Here is a 27,741-nt window from a genome sequence, read left to right as displayed (position 1 = left end):
CACACATACATACATACACACACACACACACACACACATACATCCATTTTTTCTAAGGTATGCCAAAATGTTCAGAAACCTCTGAAACGTAAAGATATATAAAAATTTTCATTTTCGATTTTTTTGCGATTACTATAACTTACCCTACGGGAAGTTAATAATAGGGTATGGCGGGGCACAAAGATCAAATTTGACTTTGAGCAGTTATGTTGTAAAAACCATATCAATCATATCACTAACACATATCAAACAAACAACTATCTGACTACGTTCTGTAAAACTGCCAGCTAATTCATCATTGTAGAAATGTGTACTCTCTTTGCTGTTTTTTTTAAATTGTCACATGTTCCTAACTTTACTTGTTTTTGAGATCTCGCTGGTGGACCTTTTTACCCCTGGATCTTTAAGCCCCGCCTAACCTATATATGTTAACTTGGGATATAAAAATGCATCGATGAAATTGGTTAAATTAGGTGTTATACATCTGTAAACGCACTATTCGCACAAGCGCGTTAACATTTTCTTGTGCTCTGAACTATGAAGTCCATACCTCTACGGTTCTACGGCCATTCATATTATTATTCAAGTGTTAATTGAAGGCGAGTCGAGTACGTAATAAATCAAAGTAGCGCCTTCTACAGACGAAGTTATCGCATCTGAATATCTAGGTTATAATGATTGCTAGTGCAAAATACTCAATATATGCCTGATTTTAGATTTATATTCATACGAAGATCCATAAATAATTTGCAAAAACAAATTTGTTACAGAAGCAATATTTAATTCATAGGAGATAATATGTTGTTATTATGTGAAAGGGGTAAAAACCATAGGAACGCCGAGGTATCCTAATTGAATTTAATGCGTTTTCATGCAAACGATACGTCAATATTTACCCAAGATTGGTTCCAATGCGGCGAGCGACAGATAATCTGTGTGTGAGCTTTTGCTGCATTATTGAATTACGGGCGAATAAAAGTACGCGTGTGTGCTTAACGCAATCCCTGTATCATCAAATTATATAGCAAAAAAAGAATAATTGCGTAAAATATTTTTATTTTTGAAATAAAATATATGTAAATATAGATTCATTTTGTATAGTTATATGTCACAACAATACGATAATAAGTATTTATTTTAATAAATATGCATATTTAATTATTTTTATTTAATGCTAATTTTAATATATATTTATTCTTGCTAATTATTTCGTATATAATAATAATTCTAAATATTTCAATTTATAATTATAAAAATGTAATTACTGACATTTTGTAACATAAAATTAAACATTTTTGTGAACCAAATAATTGAAATCAGAATATCACACGCAAGTATGTCATGAGGGAATAATATTTGATTTGCTGTAGAAAGTATGGTTCTAAAAAACTTCCCATCATCAACCACGTGCGGCAGCTGTGCGTTATTATACACATGTGATAATTCTGAACGGAAACCGTAGCGCGTGCTCGCTATAGTAAGGAATGCATATGTCTCTCGGATATAGGGCTCTTTGAACGGATACCATTCAATTTTGAGATGAAAAATTGGATGCAACTTAAATTCAACTTATTGCTGAAACAATGACAATTTAGATAAGTCTGCATAATTTTCATTATAAATTTGTATTTATAAGAAAATTCGCAAGCACGAACTGCTGGTCAAAATTTGACCCGCACTTTGGTATTCGGTCGATGATCCTTCGAGGTGTGTGCACATAAATACCTGTATCTTATTGTAAGTTTAGAAAAGGGATAAGATAAGTAATGCAATTTAAGGATCAATATATACCGCAAAATAAATAATTGTTTTATTCGTTTTGTTACTAAACGTTACCAAAACCAGTCAGTTTTTAAATAAGGTCACTATGTCATATATTCCATTTTGTCCGTATTTTCCCTACTATATAATTTTTTAGAGCCATATTAACTTCATTTATTGTTATAGCCAGAATAATAGCGCATAACAATTAAAGGCGTTTTAAATTTTTTAGGCGCTTATTGTGCATGATTAATTTTTTTCACATTAAAAATAATATCTAAAGTTAAATGTACTATTGAGTTTTAATAAGTATAAACTTGAGATGGTAGTGTTGTCAATATACGTTTACGCTGAATACAATTCAAATCATTTTTGAAACAGTTTTACTTCATGAACATGAGCTTTGTTTACTAAAGTTCCATTTAAGTACCGACCGTAAGCATATCAGATCTATTATCGTACATAATCGTTTTTGAAGTTTGCAATTTTATATAAATTGGACAAATACATTTCAGCACGTGATAATATTAGGTGTATTAGAATTAATCATTGTATCAAAAGAACAATATGATATCGCTTTTAGTCATTGTCCCCTACACGAGCATATTACAATAAAATACAGGAGCAATAGAGCTGGCTAACAAAATTATGTCTGGGTATTACATTAGTGCTCAGCATGGCATCGTGGAAATTGTGTGTATTATATGACCCAAAGCACTGTATTAACACAAAGAGAATTGAAATAGGGCTCTGGTCCCATTACAAGCAAACTTGATGCACCGATATTTTGAAAGATTGTGAAGAGCTATCGAATCGAGTCGAGTACGTTATATATTTTGTACTGTCATTTATGAACGTTATTTTGGTATATATTATGGAGCGTGAAAAGCGATTCCTTTTATGTGATAGTTATAGAATACAACTCGGATAAAAACAATAATGAGACCCAGTTGTATAATTGAGATATTTATAAGATTTTTGCTTTTAGTGTATGGGGAGACCGGCTACGGTTGTGCCACTTTTTTGATCAGCAGTAATTTTGTTAATTTTCCAGTTAGCTGTGAGAAAAGTAAATTAAATAGTAATTTGAAATTTGTCTACGTCACCCGAAAAGGACAAGAAATAATGCCACAACCGTCACCAAATTTGTCACAACCGTACCCAACGCACACTTTTGAAAACAAAACATCATTATGACTGAGATAAATCAACAAAGCAAAAACTAATTGTTGGTAAATAACTACTAATGTTCAACTTGCAAAATAACAAAGTGATTTATCTGTTATGAATTCGAACATGAAAACTTACTTTTGACTCTTTGCAATGTAATGACAGCAATGCGGTCTACAGAGCATGTTAATGTAAAGCAGTGATTCAAAGCAATATTGGGCACCTGTTCGAACAATTATACTTCATCTTTCTGCTTTGGACTCTACCTCCAAATAGTCTAGCTGTAATGACAACTGTCATCTGTCACTATCGTACCTGGGCTCCATCTACCTCCATATACACCTCCAAATGGACGGTTGATTGTCTAAACCTAATGAACGTCTAAACTGTGCACGTAATAATGGGCGACCTCTTATTTCAGTTATACTCGGGGCTTTCCCGAAGCAAAGCACGTGCTTGCAACCCTATGCTATAAGTTTGATCTACTTTGACCATATCATTAGCAGCTAGGTAACAAAGATAAAAGAGAAAAGATTATCAATTACAATATATTTAATTAATATATAGCTATAAGCAATTTAATTTTAAATTTATTGCATAAAGCGTAATATATCAATAACTCTAGCCACTTAGCGCTTGTATTTGCCGTGTATGTAATTGATTGCGAACGTGGCGTGCGGACGTAACATCCATTGATGGTAACACGCATATTTATTTAGTTATATTATTTATAGTTATATTATGGATATATATATATATATATATATATATATATATATATATATATACATCTAGTATCTACATGTGTATCTTTATTACATATATGAGACACATTCGTGTGTATAATATATTCATGTAACTTGTATATTTATGAAGAGCATTGGCGTTCAAGTATTCATTTCGTAATGTTTGTGAGAAACAGAAAATGTCATTAATGAAACTGTGTATGTAGTGTGCGAATACTAAATCAAAATGCAATCTATCTTTTTTTTTATTTTTAGAACCGCCAGATCAGTCAACAACTATCAAATAAATTCATCTTCATTTTTTACACAATAATATTTATTCTAAATATCGGTAATATATAGCAACTCATAAGCCTTTTATTTTATTATTTTAACAGCGATTAGAACTTAAGTATCCTATAAGCTGTTGTGCTGATTTGACTTCGGTTTTATAGATGGCAACCCAAACAGTTGTCTCACCTTTGGGCATATAATTCTATTATAACAATTAGTGTATAGTGATGAATTACTCTTGGCCAGGAATCACAAAAGACAGAATTTCATTATCATTCATAATATGTTTCTCAAAACTTTCTTTCCTCCCCTTCGATGGCAGTCACTGCTTGGTTCACACATATATCACATATTCTTGGTCGCTGCACGTGTTCATCTTTGACCTTCGTCGTATCAAAACTAATAGTAATACAGTTTTGCATGTGTATTATTCGCTTTGAATGCATTGTTTATTTAATAACCGTGTGCGATATGCAGGTGTTTCATAATCTGCGACAATATAAAAACTGCTAACGTCTAATATGTATAACGCTCACGTAACTAACGTCAACGCAGGTATTAAAGTGAATTTAACTATTTGAGCAGGATGTGAAAATAATCAATCAATAAATCATATCATTATTTATCAGATTATTTTATTTGAATAATTTAATAATCAAATCTAAAATGTAATAAAACAATATAATAAAAATTTAATAACGCTTACTTTGACTTAAAAATTTTATATGAAAATTAAGAAGGCGTTTGCTATTAATTTGCCCAATGAATCTTCCTATTGATAACCACGATTTGACTAGTCATGCTTACGATCACATCACACATCATCATCTGCAAGCTTTTTGGCAATATACAAATATATGCATACATGATTCACACAATTTAACAATAACAATTCTTTCGCTTCATATCAAGTAAAAATATCGGAAACAATTATTGAAAAATGAATTGGCCTATTGTGCACAGTGTGAATTTTAATCAAACAATCGTAACATTTACTATGCCGTCAAAAAATTCTGATAGTGTTTTTAATTTATGGTTTCCGTTCTAATAATGTTGATTGAGTTGATAATGTACCTCAAATTAAAGTTTTCTGAGTATTATATATAATTTTTCAAAAAGAATAAATGATAAAATTAAAAGCTTAGTATAACAGATAATCTCCACAACTAAACTCAAGTTTTGACTTAAAAAAAACACGAATTTGCCATACCTAAATAAATGGATAGAACATCAAGATCATTCGTCACGAATTCTCATCATTTCTCCAAGTTTTTTTTTCAAATACCAGCTCACTTGAACTTCCGTCTACGGACAACAATAAAAAAAAGTTCACACACATTAATATACCGCATCATCCCTTAAAATTCTGGGTATATTCGAGAAACGCATGTCCGACAAAATACCACAAGAAATTTGTATAGGTATATTATATAGACGGCTTTAATTCTATACCCACGTATCAGTAAAGCAAACTATTTCTTGATCATTGTTGCCAAACATATTTTTAGATTTCGAGCTTTTCTTGGCCTAATCCTCCGAGATGTACACAAGTCCAAATTTCTTAGAAAAAAAAAAGGTTCCGCACAGACTTTTTTTTGACAAATACCACTTCTTATGAAGGGTGTTGTTCTGTGGAGGACTACTAAGATATTTTATACGTATATGAACTCAATAGTACAAAAAAAGTTTTTTTTATTTATTTATATAGAGCAGTGATGTGATTTATGGCGATATTCTGCAAGCATGGAAATTAAATTTTTATTTTATGACAAATGGATTTAAAAATATTTTAATGACAGATTATGTTCTGCGATCTTGATTCTTAACATCATAAGAACATAAAACGGACGCAATATTATCGGAAATTTCAACGGAGGAAAATATTATATCAATAAATATGTGAAAGGTATCATATAATTACAGTTTATAAAGTCACACAATTATAAGAAAATATGAATTCTAATGAAAAAAAATTATTCGACAATGAGGCCTTAATGGTGTACCAATTTTCTAGATACAAATAAAATTGCCTATAATATTCGCATAATTCTGTTAATGTAAATTGCTCTTAATTTAGAATAAACTCGTTTTTGGATGTTTCTTTACGATATAACTTGATTATTTCTGAAAACAATAACAAAGGTGTAAACAATAAAAATAGTAAATAATAAATTAATTTAACAAAAGCGTTTTTACAAGAGATAAGTTAAATAGTTATTCAAACTATGCTGATAATTATTTTTGACGAAATACCAGATCTAGGGTATATAAAGTGTTAACTTCGTAAAACATATACCCTTGAAATTTATATTTTGCATGGGTTGAATAATGTAGCTATTATATCGTAAATTCTCTTAAAATTAAAAGTAAGATATCGAGTCTATTTGCCCCCTGGCAGTTGCATTTTACCCCGCTTATGGGGTAAAAAGAATCAGGTGACAAATTTTGAAAAAAACAACATAAAAACATATTTCTACAATGATGAATTAGCTGGAAATTTTACTGAACATAGTCAGATGGTTATGTATTTTGGGGGTTGGTGTTTCATAATAATTGTTCATAGTCAATTGGACCTTTGTGCCCCGCCATATTTAGTACGCATTCATAATTAAAAGATGAATAATTCGGTAAATTTCTGGAAGGTATATCGTATATGTCTAGTCTATTGTAAACAGACCTAAGACAATGTACTGATATCGGCACTTGCTTACATTGAATCTGTAATATGATTAAAACTGTAAAATCGCGAGCTATGCAAATCCCGCAAGTCGCTCGGTGTACAACGCCGAGTTGTCGCACGGGAAGGCGACAGGAGAGGAACGTTGCATTGTCGATCTGTTCTATTATGCCAGTTCAGCACATCCGACATTGAATTCTGTTAAAGAAGAAGACATTTCACTTCTTCTATGATGTTATCGACGTACACATAGTCATCCTAGCACACACAAATAACGTTTTATTGAACTTACGGTAAACGGATGTACGGTTATGTATGCAATTAGAATATATACGTATGAAATGCGTCCGAATCGGTCCCGTGAAATAATCATCTAGGTAGTTTGACAAAACTTGAAAAGCTACCAACCCCTTAGAGCGGTCTCGCTTGCTTCATTCACAGTAACCAACATAGTTTAGAATTTAAATTCCGACGGAAGAATGTTACATTGACACTTTATAATTCAAAAAGATTAATGAAAGGTGTTTTCTAAATTGTTACTTAAATAATATATAGCTAATAAGAATAATTAATTTAAGCGCTCTCTTACATTATGCAGGTCTAATTAATGTCACTGATATTATCATCGGTAAATTTCGTGTTTTGACATTATATATATTTACTATCATCATTAGTGACATATTTGTGAAAACATTTTATATCCAAACCGTTAATTATATATTCTTCTTCCGATTATTTTAGTTATTATAAACTTTGACTACATCGGTCACTTTGTTTTTATTATCGGATCTATTAACCACTTTTTGAACTGGCGATATAACAGTAATGCATAGTTCGTCGTGATCAGCGGATATTTAAATATTGCGATGTAATGATATGCTCATCTATTTTTTATAAGCGATTGGTATTGCTGTCGTCAATGTACACATGTTAGAAATCTATACAGAAATATGTGTCATTGAAGCGTGGGATCTATTACAACCCATAAGTGTAGAAAATTGTCCTTGTACTCGTGATTGTTTGATGTATGCGTTCCGCATATTTGTTATATTGACAGTGGCGTCAAACTGAATGAAAGTATAAAAATAGATATAATAGAACGACAAATGTGTCAATTTTGCTTTGCGAGTATTTGATATCATAAGTTTCCATACCTATTCAAATAAAGCTATATATATCGTCTATAAATTTTCATTCTCACGATCATTACTCAAAAAAAATCACGACAAATTTGCTAAACAAAACGAAAACACACGATCATTACTCAAAATTATCACTGACACACACGTGGGGAGTGATAAGAGCGAAGAAATGATAGATGTATGGTTAAATTTCATACCTGATGTCAAGGAGTAGTGACATCTGTTTTAACGTGGAAATATAGATAGCAAAATATTATTTATTATGCATACATTTCGAGTCTTAATCTGACCCTGTGTTATATCTATTAAATACATAACTATAAATAACAATAACATGAAAATTACTATTAAATGCATGGCAACGACAACATTCAACTGAACTATTTTCTACTAGTTAATGATTAATAGACCAGTTTTTTGAATTGGGCAAATACGGATTATTCATGCAGTTCTACAAATATCGCACGATACATTATGAATATTCTCCAATGCTTAAATGTGTCAAAACCAACCGGATATTTGGAAACCTCATAAGTTCAGAAGACACGGAGAAACTGAACGACATTGTCAACTATTGTATGGTAATTAAAACAAAAACTCTTTTTCGTCGGCGTTCAAAGAAGGCATTGAATTATAAACAATGAGTAATATTTAGTTTTTTGTTCTTAATATTCTTGTAAGTAAATAAGTATGACTACATTGACTGCATGTTGTTTGGTGAAGCTTTATTATCTTTATTTCTTCCTTAAAAATGAAATATAATTTACTTAGATATATAATATAGCCAAATTTTATGCCTAACTTTTAACTTTTAAAGTGTGAAAATGACATATGTTTTCATAAAAAGCGGTTATTCCAAATGAGGTTTGAATAATAATTGAACGCGCATTTAATCGCATTAGGTATATACTTTTAATTTAATTTTATGACGCATACACCGTTTTACTTGGCTGTTATACAGACTGTGCCATCTATATGATACCGTTGAGTGTGTTTTCTCAGTCAAAAACCTCAAGTAATAACGGCTCATGACAGATCATTCCTTCGCCTCACAAGTCAAACTTTGTCTACAAACAACATCACATAAAATCGAGTGTACATAAATAAGTATATGTATGATTACGTCCCCGGCCAATAAGGTGGTGTGCTCACTTGCTAGATTCCCATGCGTAGGGCTTGTTATGAGAATAATGTATGATTGTAAAAAATAGCTATAATGCCAAGGTAAAAAAAATTCTTTGGTTTTCATAATATAATTATTCAAAGTCAAATTGAACCCTAGTGCCCCGCTCTACCCTACTAATCACAAAATTTACTATATTTATGTTGATTAAAGTCAATATATTTATTAAATTATATTTTAAAACTTATTTTCAATTAAATTATACAGGTGACTCGTCACCAGCTAATTCATCACTGTAGCAATGCGTTTTTTTGCTGCTTTTCAAAATTTTGTCACCTGGTTCTTTTTATCCCATAGGCGGGGTCGAATGTTAAAGGGATTTAGCGAAATAATAGTTACATTATTCAACCAATGCAAAATATAAATTTCATGGGTACATTCATGAAAATATAAATTTCATGAGTACATTTTTACAGGGGCAACTGTATATAAACCTCCATCTGGTATTTCGTTAGAATTATTCATCAGCAGAGTTGTAATAACTAATAATTTAACTCATCTGCATTATTGCTTAATTGACTTAATTTACTTTTTTAGTTACTATTTCTTATTGTTTACTCCTTTGCCAAGGTAAAGGTTCAGTTTGTCGTTTTTACCCGATATCAAAGTGATGGCTGGTTATACATATTTTTCCCTTTGCTTTCAAATATTGTTGTTAAAAAAATCTGTACTTGTTTTTGAGATATCGGTGGTAGACCTTTTTATCCGTGGACCTTTAAGCCCTGCTCTATCTTACCTAGTTATATTTTTAATTTTAAAGGGATTTAGCGAAATAATAGTTACATTATTCAACCAATGCAAAATATAAATTTCATGGGTACATTCATGAAATATAAATTTCATGAGTACATTTTTACAGGGGCAACTGTATATAAACCTCCATCTGGTATTTCGTTAGAATTATTCATCAGCAGAGTTGTGGTATTTCGTTAGAATTATCATCATCAGAGAGTTGTAATAACTAATAATTTAACTCATCTGTACCATTATTGCTTAATTACTTAATTTACTTTTTTAGTTACTATTTCTTATTGTTTACTCCTTTGCCAAGGTAAAGGTTCAGTTTGTCGTTTTTACCCGATATCAAAGTGATGGCTGGTTATACATATTTTTCCCTCTGCTTTCAAATATTGTTGTTAAAAAAATCTGTACTTGTTTTTGAGATATCGGTGGTAGACCTTTTTATCCGTGGACCTTTAAGCCCTGCTCTATCTTACCTAAAATTCAACTATTTACTTAAATTATCTATCCTTCTCTGATCGTTCCAATTTAACGTTGTTATTGAGCTACATGAGCCAGAAATAAAATGGTATTTGTCAATTGAATGAATATAATTTTGGCTAATGAGCGTACTAATCCGTGTGATTAATCCATAATTTGTCTTCCTCTGTTACTTGATGTTGATGATCGTGCTTTCAGTTATATTTGAATCATATAGGAATAGTTCACAGTGAACAATTTATAACCGCGCAATTGATGTATTAGTGAATATAGTTTCAATATGTACACGCTCTATACACACTTCTCGCATGGAATCGTAAGCCCGTTCACTTCCTGTACTGTTCGGCGGCATAGAGGCACGCGCGTTCAATGTACTATCGTATAACCTCCTGGCTCGAAACGAAGTTTTGTGAAGATCGCATCACCACTTCAATCATCACTTTTGAGCGTTTCATAAAAAAAATCATTCTTTGTGAGAAACACTAATTTGTTGATTATTGTGTCGATCTCAGGAGCGATCGAGCAACTTAACTATACATTCTTCTTTCAATTGGATTGTTGAATTTAATTTAAATAAACTGCTAACAAAAGAAATTGATAAATTTCTTTTTTTTATATTATTATTGATAATGTAATGATTTTTTTTAACAATCAACTCAGGTAATAGGTTTTGTATGAAACTAACTTATAAAAAATAAAAATAACTTACATTACATTTTATTTTTATTTGTAAAATAATTTAAAATTATTAAGGGGGTTGTTCTTTTTTTTGTCACAAAAAATGCAAGATATTTGTTTTTGTTTTTCTCGAAATGTATTTATTATAGAGACGTGCGGTTTTTTTTAAACAAAAATTACAAAATCATAGAATATTAAGAAATTTTATATTTTTTTTTTTGTCGCCGTCATTTGTTAACCAGGGGGCGCCAAAGTGCACATTGCAAAATCGATCTCTTTTGCGGTGCCACAGACAAATCCATTGCGCATCGCCTGAAACAAAAAAAAACGAAACTACGTTGAAGAAGAAGTTTGAATCCAGTCCCCCTACCAAAATGAAAGAAAAAAAGCAAGAAGAAAAAAAATGGCAGCTATTTTAAGAAAAAAGTGTTACAAAGAGCCTTTTTTTGGGACGAGAAGCTTCGCAAATTTTTTTTGCGTAATGTTATGAAGTTGCTTGAGGTAGGGGGACTAGATATTGCAGTGGTTTACAAATTTAAAAAAAATGCAAGTCGATCCGACTTGTAATTTTTTTTAATTTGTGGCACCGCATTGAAAAAAGTCAATTTGAGAAAAACGTATTTAAAGTTTTTGATATAATGTACTAAATACACTATTTAATTCAATGTACGAAATACACCATGGTGTTCAAAGATGCTGACACATTAAAACGGTCATGTGCATGAGGTATTATAATGAAAAAGGGGCAGCTGGCATACAATAGCTCGCGGAGCGATAAAAAAACGCTTTCAGAGGATCATACATATAGAGATAAATATATCTATAACTTCGTCAAAAAAATAGATATTGAGATGATTTTTTTTTTTAAATAATTCTAAGGTTTTTAGCTTTCATAATATCAAAAAATCTCAAAACCGAAACAAATAAAAATAAAAAAAGAACAACCCCCTTAACGTTTAATGTTTATTGAATAGTTTTTTTCCTTTTTTTGCACTAGCATTTAGCCACATAAATTATTTTTATTTTTATATCCTTTTTCTATCCAATAGTATCTTAATACAAATTAGCTTAATTTTTACTAATTCTTTTTTCTTCTGGGTTATTTTCTTTTCTGGATCCATCTTCTTTTTCTTTTACTTAACTTCTAAATCTGTCGAACTTTTACATGATTTTGGGTTACTCCACACATCTTCCATATTTACATCTCTATTTTTTTTTAGAAAGTGTCAGGAATCGAACGCGTGTGGGTCGGACATGCTACTGACTGAGCTAAGCCCGCCACGAATAATTTTTATTCAGTTCGTTAAAAAAATTAAATTTTAATATGTTGTTAACAAGTAAGCCTTACTTATTATTAAGTTGACGATTATTTGTGAATGACGCACAAGCATATTATTTCATTATTTGATCGTGACGATAATTTCGACAGAACATCTGCAGTTAATAATTTTGCAACCGGTATTGCATAATGATTATAATTAGAATACAGCAAACCTGGCAAAACGCTGGAGATACATAACTAATCTATTCCTCCATTGTCTAAAGGTTACATAAACTAATCATTTTGCAATGTATCAACCGCGGCTGTTCGAAAAAACATAATAAATATAAGTGATATTTATTATCATATATAACAATATAAGCGGTGATGCAACCTTTGTAATATAATATTAACGACAAACTATTTGGTTGCTTATGAATTTAACGCCCCGCACGCGCTCTATTTCTGGAGAAAAAATCCTAATGTTGCCCACGCCATACTTTCGATGATTTTTTTGTTCTTTAGTTTGTCATTTTTTTTCTTTATTGTATAGCAATTTTTATACCTGTCCTGAATTGGCCACCATGTAAAATTGTAGGGTAAAAAAATGACTTCAAAAAATGACTTTAAATACAAAATCTCCTGACCATAATCAGAGATTTTGATAGCTGACGTATGGGATGTAGTCCTTTGCCAAAATGAAGTTTTTGTAATGCACTAAATTTATGAAAATATTATTGCAGTAACTAGAGCTGCCTGGCTTAAAATTCATTATAATACCCAAGCGACTTTGCTGGTAAATTATAATTATAATTAAAAATCTGTTTTCTAATGAGGATTTTCCTAATAAAGTTAGCATAGTTAAGAGAATAAATATTGCATATTTATTTATTACGTATTATTAGCTATCAATAGCTTCAAACTAGTCTATAACGTATCTATTTATAATGTTCTTGCGCGCATTAAAATCACTGATATGAAGTTTATTCATTCAGTCCGAATGAGAACAACGTCCGAGGGACAGATCTGCACAGATCATCGATATACTCGAGCAGTGTAAAATCAGCGCTCGCGCACTCGGTTATGTGGGTATTGGTGCGTTATTGCGTTTTCTTCTGTTCCCGTCTGTTATATTACTTTGTTTTGCATTTGCTCGTTCATAGATACATGTGTAAGCAGCACGATGTGATACGAGTCAGTGTCCCACAAAATTAGATAGTACAAAACGTCTCTCTTTGGCGCCTTTCATTTCTGCCGGCATCGGCATCGGCATCGACATCGACATCGACATGGCTCAACAGTAATTACATGGAATCATATTACTAGGAGCTTTCGTGGTTTTAACTTTAAAAGATATGGCAGATGAATTAAGCCGAAGACACACATGGAGCCAATGTTACGGTACTATCTGCGCCTGAATTGGTAGTAACAAACTGTCAAAAAGCTTTCTATTTGCGGTGCGATTAGGCTTTTCAGACATAAAACCTAACCTATAAAACGCGCAATGTTATCATAAGTACATCTTCCTGAAGTGCCGTCGAAGTCGAAGACACATACGTGAAGTTAGGTTTTGTGTGTAAAACGCCTGACCGCACAGCAAATACATAACAATTTGACAGTTTTTGCTTCCAATTCATATGAAGACAGGACCGTAACATAGCGTTGCCGTAACATTTCTATTTTATCGGAGAATTGGCTACATAGTTATATTTGACTTATAAAACGGCGATTTTGTCATATTTCATTGGCGTTTCGAGTTTGTTATTTTTAATATTTAATTACAAAGTCAATAAATTCTTAATACGTGGTTCTTTCACATATTCCACACACTCTTTGCTTATTTCGACTTGCGTACTTCCCATCCTTGATTCTATTTCTAGGAGATCCATACCTAATGCAGCGATTTCTGATCTTCTGCGGATAGTCAATAGGTGAAAGAATTTCTTCCGTTGTTTTTGTGCGATGGGTATCGAAGATGAAGATAAAAGATATCGAAGAAGCAAAACGTAAATACAACACGATGTTGTTTGTTGGATATCTTTCAAACGTACCTATAGTTTTTTTTCTCGGCGACTTGTTGTTTTGTTCGTAGCGCTCACACTGGTGAGAGCAGGTATGCCATGCCGTGCGAGACGTGAGCGCGTATGGATCGCGAGGAATGGTTCAATTTGATCGGATACAATTAGCGTGAACATTCTTTTATATTTTTGTAGTATTTTTTCTATCTCTATTGAGTTTTTGAAGAAAACTGGCGTCGTCTAAACGTTAAATTATGATCCAGATCCAAATACAGACATGATAACATACTAAAGAGATACGCATCGATTTAAGAAAAAAAGGAAAACAAAACTTGAGATTTGGTCAGATTCCCTCAAGGCACGTACAAATTAGGCGAAGGCGAAGTGTATATATTGTTTTTTCAATCTTGATATTTATTCAATTTTCAAAAAAATTCAATAATCTAGAGATATTAATAATTTTACTTTATGACAAGTCATACACTTTTTTATTTACTGTTTGAAAATAGCATTGGAAATTGAGCTGGCTAGGCTGTAGGATTCTGAATTTTGTAGTACGAGCCCTCTAAGTTATTATGCGCACTAAGTTCAGTAATGCTAATACAGGGTCAGTTTTTGGTACAAATTTGTATTCAACGCCCCCATTGTAATATTAATATATATTCACTGGAGGGTTCGATGAGTATGAGTTACAGTTAAAGGGAGATATCATTCAATTTACTTTATACGATGCCCGGTTGAACTAACGATGAGGTATTGAATTGAACTGTTCCAAGTTATATTTGGTTAGTTGGGTAGTAGTTAATGGCATTATGGTATAAATATTCGTTAATAATAGTTATTTGTTTCAAAATGAAACAAGTTGTAAGATTTCAATTGAGCATTGAGATATGATAAATCATTTCATGCTTTTGTTAACATTCTTGAAGGATTTTTAACTGTATGCTTACTTATGGATAATTACTTATTAATTGAATTATTTTTTATATTGAGAAGTGCCGAGTTACCTTAAAATAGAGAAGTTTTGTTTAAGTGTATACTATTTGAGGCAAGTTAATAGCAGTTATCTATTATTACAAAAAAAAAACATTTTTTCTATATAAAGTTATGTTGGCTATCAATTTTTCGATAAAAATGGAAAGCTTAACCGTCAATGTTATGTATCAGTGCATGAGACTTATGTTGCGTCACACTTATGTTATACTAGGGGTTATACTAGTACCGGTATGAAATATACGGAAAAATGAATAGGGTTTTGAAGCGACTAAACAATAGAAGCTCCCGCGCTACTCCCTACATTATTAGAGGTTCACTCAATAGACGCCTGTGATATATATATATATATATATATATATATATATATATATATATATATATATATATATACTCTTAGTCGACAGGCCAACTGTGGGAAATTTATACGTATTTCATAGTCGGGTGGAAGATGTTCACATTGGATTTATCAACAGTTGAACATGCCTCGTTTGCTTTTATCAAAATATTAAGACAAATTTTAAATTCAATGTGTTATGTTTTTAAAATAAAATGCACATAACTTCAGATTTTTTTACTGCCAACATTTCATTTATAGCGTTTGTTTATGTTTAAAAATCATTCTAATTATCATGCTTTTATTATAAGTACATTGAATAGCAGTATTTATGATTTAATGTTCACAAAACGGAAACATTTCATTATAGATCGTTAAATACCTTTTTTATATAAAAAGACATTTATCTCTTTGCCGATATAATAATGTTGTACAACTCAGCGCATTGCGGCAGTGTGTACTCACGATTTATTAGAATACATTATACAAACAAATGATTAAAGTGTACAATCTTAACCGGCCATCAGCGACGGTGTTCACGTGTTTAAAAAAAGAACGGAAGACCATTGTAAACAGACTTCGAAGAGAGACTGAACAAAAGTGTGACGTACGTTACATTATTAAAACATTAGGTCTATTTAATCGGAAAATTTTCCATATCCGAGGCTAACGACGGCTATAGCGTTATGTAACGTGGTATTTTTAAACGAAATAACTATTTTTTAAAGACTATAATATAAATAACTGGCGCCTGCTCATATGACTTGTTTTAAATACATTTGTTATGCAATAAGAAGCAAACTTATTTTTGCTTCTCGTTAATTTAAAATTTCCAACAAAATGTTATTGGTTAACGAATAAAATGGTGTACTTTCTAGTATATTTACAATTAATCATCCGATAATAATAACCGAATTTAGTAGTCAATAGATTCCAATGTTGCCGCATTAAGCCTCATTCCACATTTTGGTGCTTGGGCATATATCCGGGAGCTTCGGGCAACACTGTATTCGCGCCCTCCGCAAATCAGCGGGGTTTCCCACCGATTTATCGCACACCCTTCGTGCGAAATCTTTTTCCCTGTTTCGTAATACAGAAAGGGATATATATATATATATATATATATATATATATATATATATATTAATGCATATATCGACAATACATTTATGCATATACAGCGCGTAAGTTGAATTCAAGCCCACACTGAGAAGCTTTTTGTTCGCATGCTTTGTAACTTCCGTACCAAAATCAGACCCTCAAAAAGCTCTCGACTCATCGGCAGCATGCGCACTGTAAAATACCGATCTTAAAATACTATAACTGAATCTGGAGTAGTTGATAATGGTTGTTCCCTAATTTCTAATGATGTTAACACGTTAATTCCCATGTTAGTCATATGTGTCTGACGCTAAGACGTTCTGCTTGAGCCATGTCAGACGTACGCAATTTGGTAGTAGAAGAAGAAAAGTTTCAATATAAGGTCATATCAATCATATATGTGTGATATAAAAAATAGAGTTTTTCCGGGAATTTTAGCAACATTTTTTTTCTTTGATAATTAATTTTTCTGATATTATCGTGGCGATTGGCGTGTTAATATTAACAAATACATCATCATAAAGTTATAAAGAGTTCATATCTTTTGAAAGAGAATTGAGCATGATTTCAATACATAGAAAAATTTTATGTTCATATTCATATTATCACTAATGCTACTAATAATGCAAATATAGCAATTTAAATAAAAATTACTCCACTAGAAATATTACACTTTGTGAAGTGTACCATTATTTTGAAGTCAATATAGAACTAAATAAATGGCTTAAAAATCAATAACATCTTGACACCCTAAACTCGTTCAATAGTATGTGATAGAATCATGAACGCGACATATCGAGTGATGTTTAAAGTTATATATATAAGCGTGCGTGTGTCTATGCATGCATGAAAGTACAAGTTGAAGCATATGCATTTGTATGGGATATTTCTAGTAATATGTGTGATATGTCATAAATACAATACATATATATTTGAATAGTTCATTTAATGAGAAAGCTCGAGTTAGTTTGTAAGGTAGTATATACATGGGGGCCAATATATTTGCAAGCATATCAGAAAAAATAGTATTTGATTTTATCCGTGAAAATTTAGATTTACATACCATTCAAAAATATGCTCCATAACTGGCAATTTAGAAACTTATGATTGATTATACATATATCATTTTGTTTGTTATATTTAATTACGTATTACGTTTTCGGTTACTTTTTTCTTGAATTTTCTAAAGAAAAATGACCATGAAATTTAAAGCAGACGGCTTTGACTGACAGCGCAAATAATAGAGCTATTTGGAACACTAGCGCCATGTCTAAAGCAACTACCCCGTTTTATTATGCGGCACACTACCGCTGATTGCAAAACACTAACATACCAGCTGCACAATCGATAGATGTGCTGCTATACGCTGACTAGGGTAATTTCTTGGTGAAGCCCGAACTCACCGAGCTTCAAACGGATTGATGTCATTTCAAACCATTAGCAAGCGTATTGATTCAGTGTTCTGTAATGACTATCAGAAAAGATACTTCTGATTAAGATAATATTGTAGTTCGAACAATTTTATTCATCACAATAGCGGTCAAGAATTGAATTATAATATTTCTATGATATTGATATCTGACCTATTGACGAATTCTACGTACACAAACACGCACACATATACATATAAAATTGAAGATATTGTGGTAGGATGATTAAAAAGTTTCAGATATTTAAAAAATTAGATAAAGAATTTATTTCCAGTGGACCATTGTTTTTAGTTCATTTTGGTTATTCGAAATTGTCGGAAGTAAAATCTTTATTTTTACGAACTTATTCACAATCAACGAGTAGTTAATTTAATAAAAACAATTAAACCATAAAAATTATTATACCTTTTTTTTAAATATTTCTGTTTTTATTCTTATTAATAGAAGTTGAATGTTAATTTCGCTTGGGATAGGAAATGAAATAGAAGTTGATGGCAAAAATCTGTTCAATTGTTTGTTCCGTTGGGTTTCAGTTTTCCCTTCTCCAATTTAAAACAATAAATAACTACGATATTTGATTATTTGCTAAATTCGCTTATCACTTCTTATCAAATGCCACATGTTGAATTGAAGCGGAAAATATACATGCACGATATTTTAAAATGGCAATAAACCTATTCGCAATATTAATGACATAAAAAAATGTTGCAAATCATTTATGACATATAACAATCAATTTACATACAAGTATTTAAAGTCGTTTTATTAGACTTATTATAAGACTTTTATTAGACATATAATTTATAAACATGTTGATATAAGACACTGCCTATGATTTATTAAGCTATTATAATATACGTTTATCGATAAACACAATTGGTAGGCATATAAAAGCGTTTGATTTGTTACTTTTGAGTATGTTAATGATAATCTTTTGTTAAAATAAAAAAAAGATTCATAAGCAATATTGTGTCTGTCACTCATTGTTATATTTTTGTATAAATTGTATTTTTATATAAATTGTAATACAAACTGTTTTTGCAATTATTATTTTCTTAGATTGTTTTTAAAAAAATATTTTACAAGATGAATAAAAGTGCAGATAATTAAGGCATACATTAAATAATAAAATACACTTTTAGATGTAGTTAAAAATAAGAATTCATAAGCAATATTGCAATTGAATTTGTTAAGTAATTTAGTTTAAATGAGTTTCGAACAATCATTATCAGTTTTGATAATGCTTAATAAGCTACGCACTATCATTATTTTATTTCATTATTTTCTCTTTATGTACGCCGTGTGTCAAACAAATCATACTCGAGTTGCGTGTGACTGGCTTTACACGATAGGTTGAAGGCTAACGCGGGTCCCCTACGCAAGCATGCCTCGCCCTGACCCGCTTGATGCTCAATGCTCGAATGCCTCTCTTCAGAATAAAGTGCATGCATATGAAAAAAGTCGGAATATGACTTCTACATGGCGATTTCTATATTTATATATAGATATATTTTTTTCAATATGAAAACAACTAATTGTATATTTTGATAGGATGAATAGGATAAAATATAATCATTCATAATTTTTGAGGCGATGCACGTGGATATTATAAAAACTATTTAAGATCATAAAAAGCGTTTATGAAATGCTTTCAATGATGAATGCTCCTCGAAATGGAAAAGAAGAGGGTGTTACTGAGAGGCTAAATAAGAGTAAGCCGAGATATTTTTTATGATTACAAATGGTGCTTAGAAAAAGTGCGTGGAAGATCGTGAAAATCTATGGTAACAACTCTAATATCGTCACATGTCCCATGAGTAGGTCAGTAACCATCGAACCTAACAATAAAGTCAAATCACCTACATATCTAATGCTATCAATTTCTAGTAGCACTCGAATCGAAGCATTTAACCGTTAAAACAACTAGTTCTGTTATATGCTCACTTTATTCGCGTTGCAAAGTATCTTCAACGCAGCATTATGTTTGTGCGATCTCGATACGATCAGCCAATATTGGCGATAGCATAAAGTAAAATTGTATTCCACTACTGATAGCACGATCGATTTTAATTGTCGAAAGCCTGTTCATTGCATAGGATTGCCCCTTTAGTCTAGTATTTATGTGTTCATTTGGACTTTCTTCTGGTCTTACGAATGTTGCACATTTACTAGAAAACGCGAGAATTTTCGAAAAAAATATGCAGTTTGATTATTTACCACGAAAACACATTTGTGTACATCATTACGTATATACATAATAAATTACCAACTATTGTTGAAGAAAGTTGATTTTATAGAAAAATGAATGTCACTAAATTATTACCACCAATTAAAAGATGTTGAGCAAATGTGATGTATATTTTTACTCCCACATATTTATATGAATTCTGAATTGCAAAGACCATATCGGTAGGAAAATTAAAACGAATTGTATGTTGTTAACTAATAATATTATATACCATGCCAGACAAAATGAATTGGGGAGGCGAAACAGAAATCAATTATTCAGTGGATATTTATATAAAACTGAAATAATAAGATGCCTATAGATGATTTTTTTGCAAAACGGCAGTAGTTGTAATAAAAAATTTTGCTTGCAATTTTAAACAAGCGGATAATTTTAATACGAGCAAAACGTCTCGTGTGAATCCGTTTGTTATTGTTACGGCAATTCACACATGTCAGTCTACTCGTAGCGATATTAACATCGCCGCGAACAAATTATGTAAATTCATAGAGTATAAAAGTACGTAGAGATTTGTATTCATATTGGAATATATAATGCTAAGTCAACATATTTCTATATCAGTAAGAGTCAGTTACAATGTCTTTTGTCTTGCATTCTTATCCTGGCCAAACAAAATATAATCATTTTAAAAAATATTTGGTCAATCTGATCAAATCTGAGAACGACATCATATGATATACACCATAGATAAGGAAAAATATACACACTTCTCATTAATAAATAATTTCTAGATATTATTTAACAAGCGCTTGTTGTTATCCAGCATGAAGTTAATTGATTGTGTTTTAATAATGATATTGTGAAATGAGGTTTTTGAAAGAACAATACAGATCTGTTATATTTTACAAATATAATCAGATCGTTGATTGCATTCGAAGTTTCTATGTTCACAAAAGCAGAAAAACAATATATGTATAATAGAATCATATATATATATATATATATATATATATATATATAACTGTGTGCTTGTATGTATATACATCCATAAATTTTGTGAAAGTACATATTGCTTATTATACGCTATGCAAAAGTTGTAATAGTTCTGCACTGTAATACTAGGTTGTATCCGTTAGCACTGTAGGTCAATCAGCAGCCATGTATTTTTATGTTATTACCGCTCAATTACATGCGTCGCATTTTGCAGCAATACAGTTATAAACATAGTTTACAATGCATTTCATTTGATTCGTTAATTAAGCGTAAAACAAAAAAAATGTAAACTAGATAGTGAAACAGGCAAGTGTCTTTCACGAGAATAAGCACACTAAACAACATGTAGATATTATATCAATTGTTAAGACTAGATTCGTTACAAAATTTAAATAAAAAACGTATATTATGAAAAATGTACTAACGTCTGAGAATACAATATTTTTTATTTATTGACGTGTTCATGTATTTATTAACTTAAAGTGTTTTTTTTTAACAGCAGCAACTATGGAGCAATGTCCGGTAGCGGCGGCGTGGTCGCAATGAACGGTGGCGGCGTTACTGACGCTCAGGCGGCTCTTAGCCAAGTCCAACAACAACAGGTTGTATCCGGCCAACAGTTTCATTCAGGAGGAGCAGGTAGCGCGAGTATGGTGGCCGCCGGAAACGGACCAGCCGCCGGGATGGCCATGCAGCAAGGAAGTCACGAATTTAGTCAGGTAAAAAAATAATCATTTACGAACAATATTAAAACTTTGAAATTCTTTACAAAACTAATTTAGTATCACAATTAATATTTCTAACGCAACTAACAGTAAATTGTCTTCTAACTGCCAAAAGTTATTTTTGAATTATAACAATAAAAATAAGTTTTTATGTGACTACTTAGAACTCAAAATAAAATTAGTAATTTATCTATTTAAATATTTTTAAAATCTAATTCGATTTTTACATATAATTTTTACATTGATCTAATTCGATTTTTACATTGATCTATTTTCGATTTGTAAATATGATTTTTACAAAATAGATGCAGAGTATGGTAATGCAACAGCAAAATCAGCAACAATATAATGGCATGAACGGTTATGGGCAGAGTCATGGGTCCCAGCAGCAACCAGGCGGCCAGCAGCGGGGTGGACCAATGGCCAGTATGGCGGCCATGAATTCCATGAATCCAATGGCTCAAATGGCTAGTCTGGGGATGGGTGGTATGCAAGGAATGCAACCAGGAAATATGATGGGAACAATGGGCGGCATGAATAACAAAATGGCAGCAATGCAGCAGCAACAAGCGGCGGGTATGGCAGGTTATCCAAGGAGATTGGCACCATATCCATCCCCCGCAGTGCACATGACTCAGAAGAGGCAACAACAGCAGCAGCAGCAAGCTGGATACCCCACCGGATTTAACCCTGCCGCCACACAGTATCCTGGTAAGTGCGCTGTTAAAATTATATATAAATATGTAAACATAATATTGATTCCTGTAACTATAATTAAATAAATCTTATTTCATGTTTTGCAGCAGGCTATGGCGGAAATGGTCGACCTGGTTTCAGTCCTGGTCAATATCCTGCTCAACAGCAAACCATTGGGCCTGGTTTTGGAGGACCCGTGGCTCGCACTGGGATGCGTCAGAATACACCCCCTTATAGCGGCCAACCAACGCAATCAGCGGTACAACAACAGCAGCAGCAATACTTCAATGGAGGTCAATTCACGCATCAAACGGGACAGTATCCCGGAGGGCAATATGCAGCTGGACCTGGCGGATTCCAGCAAGATGTTTCATCCGGAATGAGGAGTATGAATTACCAGCATAGTCCTATTCCGGGAAATCCAACGCCTCCTCTTACGCCTGCCGGAAGCATGCCACCGTATATTAGTCCAAATGCGGATACGAAACCTGGATTTAATGACTTAAAACCTCCTCTACCTATACAAAGTGAGTATGATTGATAAGACTTTTCACACATTCATATTGTGATTGATACTGTAGCTTGTATTTCATATTATATCATTTTGTATCTCTTCCAGAAGATGATGAATTGAGGCTAACATTCCCAGTTCGTGATGGGATCATCTTAGCTCCTTTCCGACTTGAGCATAACTTAGCAGTGAGCAATCATGTGTTCCAACTTAAACCCACCGTACATCAAACTCTCATGTGGAGGTATGTGGTTGCAATGAAATTTTATTTATTCCTGAAAGTTCACATTAATGAATGTGACTATTGATTCTTATGAAAATATAATAAACCTATTTTTGATTCAGATCCGATCTAGAATTACAACTGAAATGTTTCCATCATGAGGATAGGCAAATGAACACAAATTGGCCTGCTAGTGTTCAAGTTTCAGTGAATGCAACACCTTTGATAATAGATCGAGGAGAAAATAAAACTTCACATAAACCGTTATACCTCAAGGATGTCTGTCAACCTGGCAGAAATACCATACAAATAACAGTGTCAGCTTGTTGCTGTGTAAGTATGCTTTAAATGTTCAAAATAATATTTGAAGAACACATTATATTGCCTATATAAAAATCCAATAAGAATTAGGTATTTATTTTCAACTTCATTAATTTTCAGTCACATCTGTTTGTACTGCAATTAGTGCACAGGCCAAGTGTACGAAGTGTGCTGCAGGGCCTTCTACGCAAGAGGCTTTTAAATGCTGAATTGTGCATATCCAAAATCAAAAGAAACTTTAGTAATACGGCGCAGAATACCAATGGTGGATTATCTAATGATCGGGATCGCGATATCGAAACTACTGCTCTTAAGGTATCACTCAAATGCCCAATTAATTTTAAGAGAATAACATTGCCAGCAAGAGGACATGATTGCAAGCACATTCAATGTTTTGATCTGGAATCTTATTTACAATTGAATTGTGAGAGGGGTTCTTGGAGATGCCCTGTATGCAAGTAAGTTTAAAATGCTTGGATAAATTTTATAAAATTGTCTTGAATTTATAGATTAGTTAAATACAAATTAAATATTGGTTACTCCAATGTTAAACAATCATTTAACTTTTCAGTAAACCTGCCCAATTAGAAGGACTGGAAGTAGACCAATATATGTGGGGTATATTGAATACGTTAAATTCATCTGATGTTGATGAAGTAACAATTGATTCTAGTGCTAACTGGAAAACAACTAAAAATATGTCTACTGGCATTAAAGTAAGTATTATAATCATTATATAAACTATTTGTAGTAATATAATATTTGGGATTTTAAGATTATTTTCTTATTTTTAATAGACGGAAGATGATAGTGGAGACACTTGTAATGGTGCAAAGCAACGCATGAATAAAGCTATGTCTCCTGGATCAATGACATTACCAACCATGAACAATTGGGATATGACACAAGCCATGTCCCCCTACATACCACCTGATATGAATTCAATAGCCAGTGGATCAATGATGAACAACCAAACTGGACCACCATCCTACAACCAGAGCCAGATGAACAGAAATGGCTTGAATCAAAGCACCGGATCTTCTGGTTATGGTGATTTTGGTTCTGGTCCTGGAAGTAATGAATACGCCGCAGGTGCTGGACCTCTGTCTCATCTTAGCGACTCTGTGAATTCCTTAGATCCACTGAATGCAATGGAAAAGAGTCTGAATGATCAGGTAGGTTTTCACAATTCACTTCATTTGATTGATTATATTAAACTCTAGTATTCTTCCATGTATTTGACATTATTTTGCACTTTAAAAAACTTATGATGATATTTCTATGATTCTCATATTATGTGTATTATAAGATAGTACATTACGAATCCTTCAAAAATATTTTTGATCATCATTCTGATGATATGTACCATGCATTAATATAGTATTAATAGGTTTTATTCAACTTGCAGATGCCTCATACCCCTCATACGCCGCATACACCTCATACGCCGCACACGCCAGGAGGAACGCCAGGATCGGCGCACACGCCTGGTGGCGGTAACTCGGGACCGCCTAGTGTACCCCCGCCACAATCAGCGGGAGGAAACAACACTACAACTTCAACTTCATCCTCGGCGTCTGGTGATAATGGAAGTTCAGCGATAATTAGCAACTCGATTGGCAGTAATTCTGGCAACAATGGAAATCCAAGTAGCGTGAATGGAAACAATGTCACGCAGCAAGGTCCAGCTAGTAATCATAACACGCTCAATGATGATATACCGTCAGATTTGAATTTTGATCCAGCTGCTGTAATCGATGGCGAGGGAACAAATGAAGGATTGAATGTGAGTATTTATAAGTAATTGTACATTTGTACATGTGAAGTATAAGTAATGATTATTGTGCTGGGTAGAATAAATATAAGGGCCTACTTTCAACACAATTTTCATATTCCAACAATCATTTTAATGCAAACCACGGTAATCATAAATTTTAAAAATATCAAGATTATTTCCAAAAAATTGTTAAAAACACTACAATTTCAAAGTTAAAGTTTGAAGGCATTTAGTGAGTTTTTTCATTTTTAAAATGCAGTTGGATTATAACTCCAGACCTTATTCATGTGTACCTATTCATATATTATCTGAGCAAGACTGTTTTATAAAAAGACTGAAGTTTTTTGTAAAAAAATTTTGTTTTATGCATGGTGAATAATTATTTTGAAATACACCATCGTGCTTATATATGGATAATTTAAACATATATGAAGAATCTAAAAACAAACTAATATAATAAATTCAATAATTTAAAAAAATGTCACTTTTCATTTTATTTATTCAAATTGTCTTTTTATGAATACAAGAACACTTGTATTCTTTATTTGCGGCATTTTTTAATTTTGAAAAGAAATATTCATATTATAAAATCTTATCTTCATATTATGAAGTCTATCTTTCTTTTTTTTCTCTTTTATTTCTGACTCAAATGCATATAAAACTAACAAATTTAAAACCCCAGCCTAATCAATATATTTAATCTATAAGGAGCTATTGGGCTAAAACTTAATGAGAATGTGTAATTTCAGTTGCTACCTGACAGTGTTGTGGACCCGATGGAACTTTTGTCATATCTAGATCCCCCAGACCTAAATACACCTCCATCAAGTGGTGCCTCAAGCAACGGAAACAATACGACCAATGATGACATATTAGCTCTGTTTGACTGACTGAGTCCCAAACCTGGTCTCAGGGATCAAAGAAAAACAAAGACCATCACAGATGCTGAATGTGATGATATATTGGCTCTGTTTATGTAAATTATATATTAATATAAACGAAGAAATCATCTACCCGAAGCCAAGAATCGGTTTGATCCCAGTTTACTACATCTAAACAAATTTTGAGATCAGGTTTGAGGAATTGAAAACCTTTGTAAATAGATGAACAGCCATTTCTCAATGGATATATCCATTTTTAATTTCAACACAAACTGCCAATGTTTGTGAGTTTTTAGATTTTAAAATAAAACAAACGGAGTATTCAACTCTCGTTGTAATTGTGATATAATTATATATGTATAGACACAGAATTAAATAATTGTTGTCACAAATTGTGGTCCAAGTTAATCAAAGGTATGTGAAGTGGAAAACAGTGTTTTGGATGTGATTATTGAAAATTTAAGGATATGTGAAGAATATAATCACACCACGTTTCATGATGCATTTGTTAAAAGAATGCAGTATGACACTACAAAAACATTTTCATGAGATTTTTTTTCAAGATCATATGTGTCAATGGCAATGATTATTAAAATTGAAACAGTTCCTCTACTAAGTTTATATTGAGACACTAAAGCAAGTTAAAAATAGTGAATAAATAAGCAGATTTATTTGTGAGGTTTCAACAGCACTCTAAGAACATTATCTTGATGATTATATAGTTCCAAGAAATATCTAAAGTTTATTCTAAATTATTAAGAAATCTTAAACTAGAATAAGGCAAATGTTAAATTTATAGAATTCTCAACAAATGGAACTAGCATTTGAGAAATGAGTTTTTAAATATTTTTATTTATAAAAAGTTGATGAAAAATTTTCAAAAACATTTTTATGAGATAGAGAATACACCTTAAGCTATATCAAAATCTGGGAAACAATTGTTTTTAGTACGATGCTAGTGAATCTTATATAATCCCGGGGAATCTAATTATAACAATTTTTTAAAAAAAACATAAAATTTGCTGATGTAAAGTATTGGCCGTATGTGAATAAGAAATTAAATGTGTGATAGCGTTGGACAACAAGTTTTAAAATAAAATTTAGTTAAGATATATGAATGAAAGTGCAAAAATATGATAGTTTTTAAATTAAAATGGAAAAAAGAACTAAAAAAATTGAATCGAGAGATTGAAAGATGATATAAAAGAAAGTTACTATATGAACATTGATTGTGTATTATTTGTATATAGTTTATTACTAAGGATAAAATATATTATATTTGAAATGGCAAATACTTATAAATTGGCCAGTTTAGTATAGTATTATTATATAATTATTGAAATTATTATAAATATATATTACTAAAGAATATATAGAAAATAGTTGTCGGAACCAAAACATATGTATAAATTAATTACCTTAAATCACTTCAGAC

General features: G+C 31.8%; 1 protein-coding gene across 1 annotated transcript in view; it reads left to right on the top strand.

Moving 5' to 3' along the window:
• The window catches only part of LOC113377207 (zinc finger MIZ domain-containing protein 1), a 43,628-nt gene extending 16,143 nt beyond the window's left edge, over nt 1–27,485 (top strand). The window contains exons 3-12 of the mRNA XM_026617437.1: nt 21,672–21,891; nt 22,203–22,608; nt 22,701–23,120; nt 23,213–23,348; nt 23,450–23,660; nt 23,769–24,106; nt 24,220–24,364; nt 24,446–24,823; nt 25,057–25,434; nt 26,175–27,485. Of these exons, the coding sequence (XP_026473222.1) occupies nt 21,672–21,891; nt 22,203–22,608; nt 22,701–23,120; nt 23,213–23,348; nt 23,450–23,660; nt 23,769–24,106; nt 24,220–24,364; nt 24,446–24,823; nt 25,057–25,434; nt 26,175–26,315 (2,773 nt within the window). The 3' untranslated portion in view covers nt 26,316–27,485. The remainder of the gene's footprint in view (nt 1–21,671; nt 21,892–22,202; nt 22,609–22,700; nt 23,121–23,212; nt 23,349–23,449; nt 23,661–23,768; nt 24,107–24,219; nt 24,365–24,445; nt 24,824–25,056; nt 25,435–26,174) is intronic.
• Nucleotides 27,486–27,741: the final 256 nt, after the last annotated feature.

The sequence above is a fragment of the Ctenocephalides felis genome, unplaced genomic scaffold, assembly GCF_003426905.1.
Source record: "Ctenocephalides felis isolate EL2017-DRISC unplaced genomic scaffold, ASM342690v1 CF-g0.4_SCAFFOLD_01886, whole genome shotgun sequence".
NCBI classification, from domain to species: Eukaryota; Metazoa; Arthropoda; class Insecta; order Siphonaptera; family Pulicidae; genus Ctenocephalides; species Ctenocephalides felis.
This window is presented reverse-complemented; position numbering and strand designations above follow the sequence as displayed.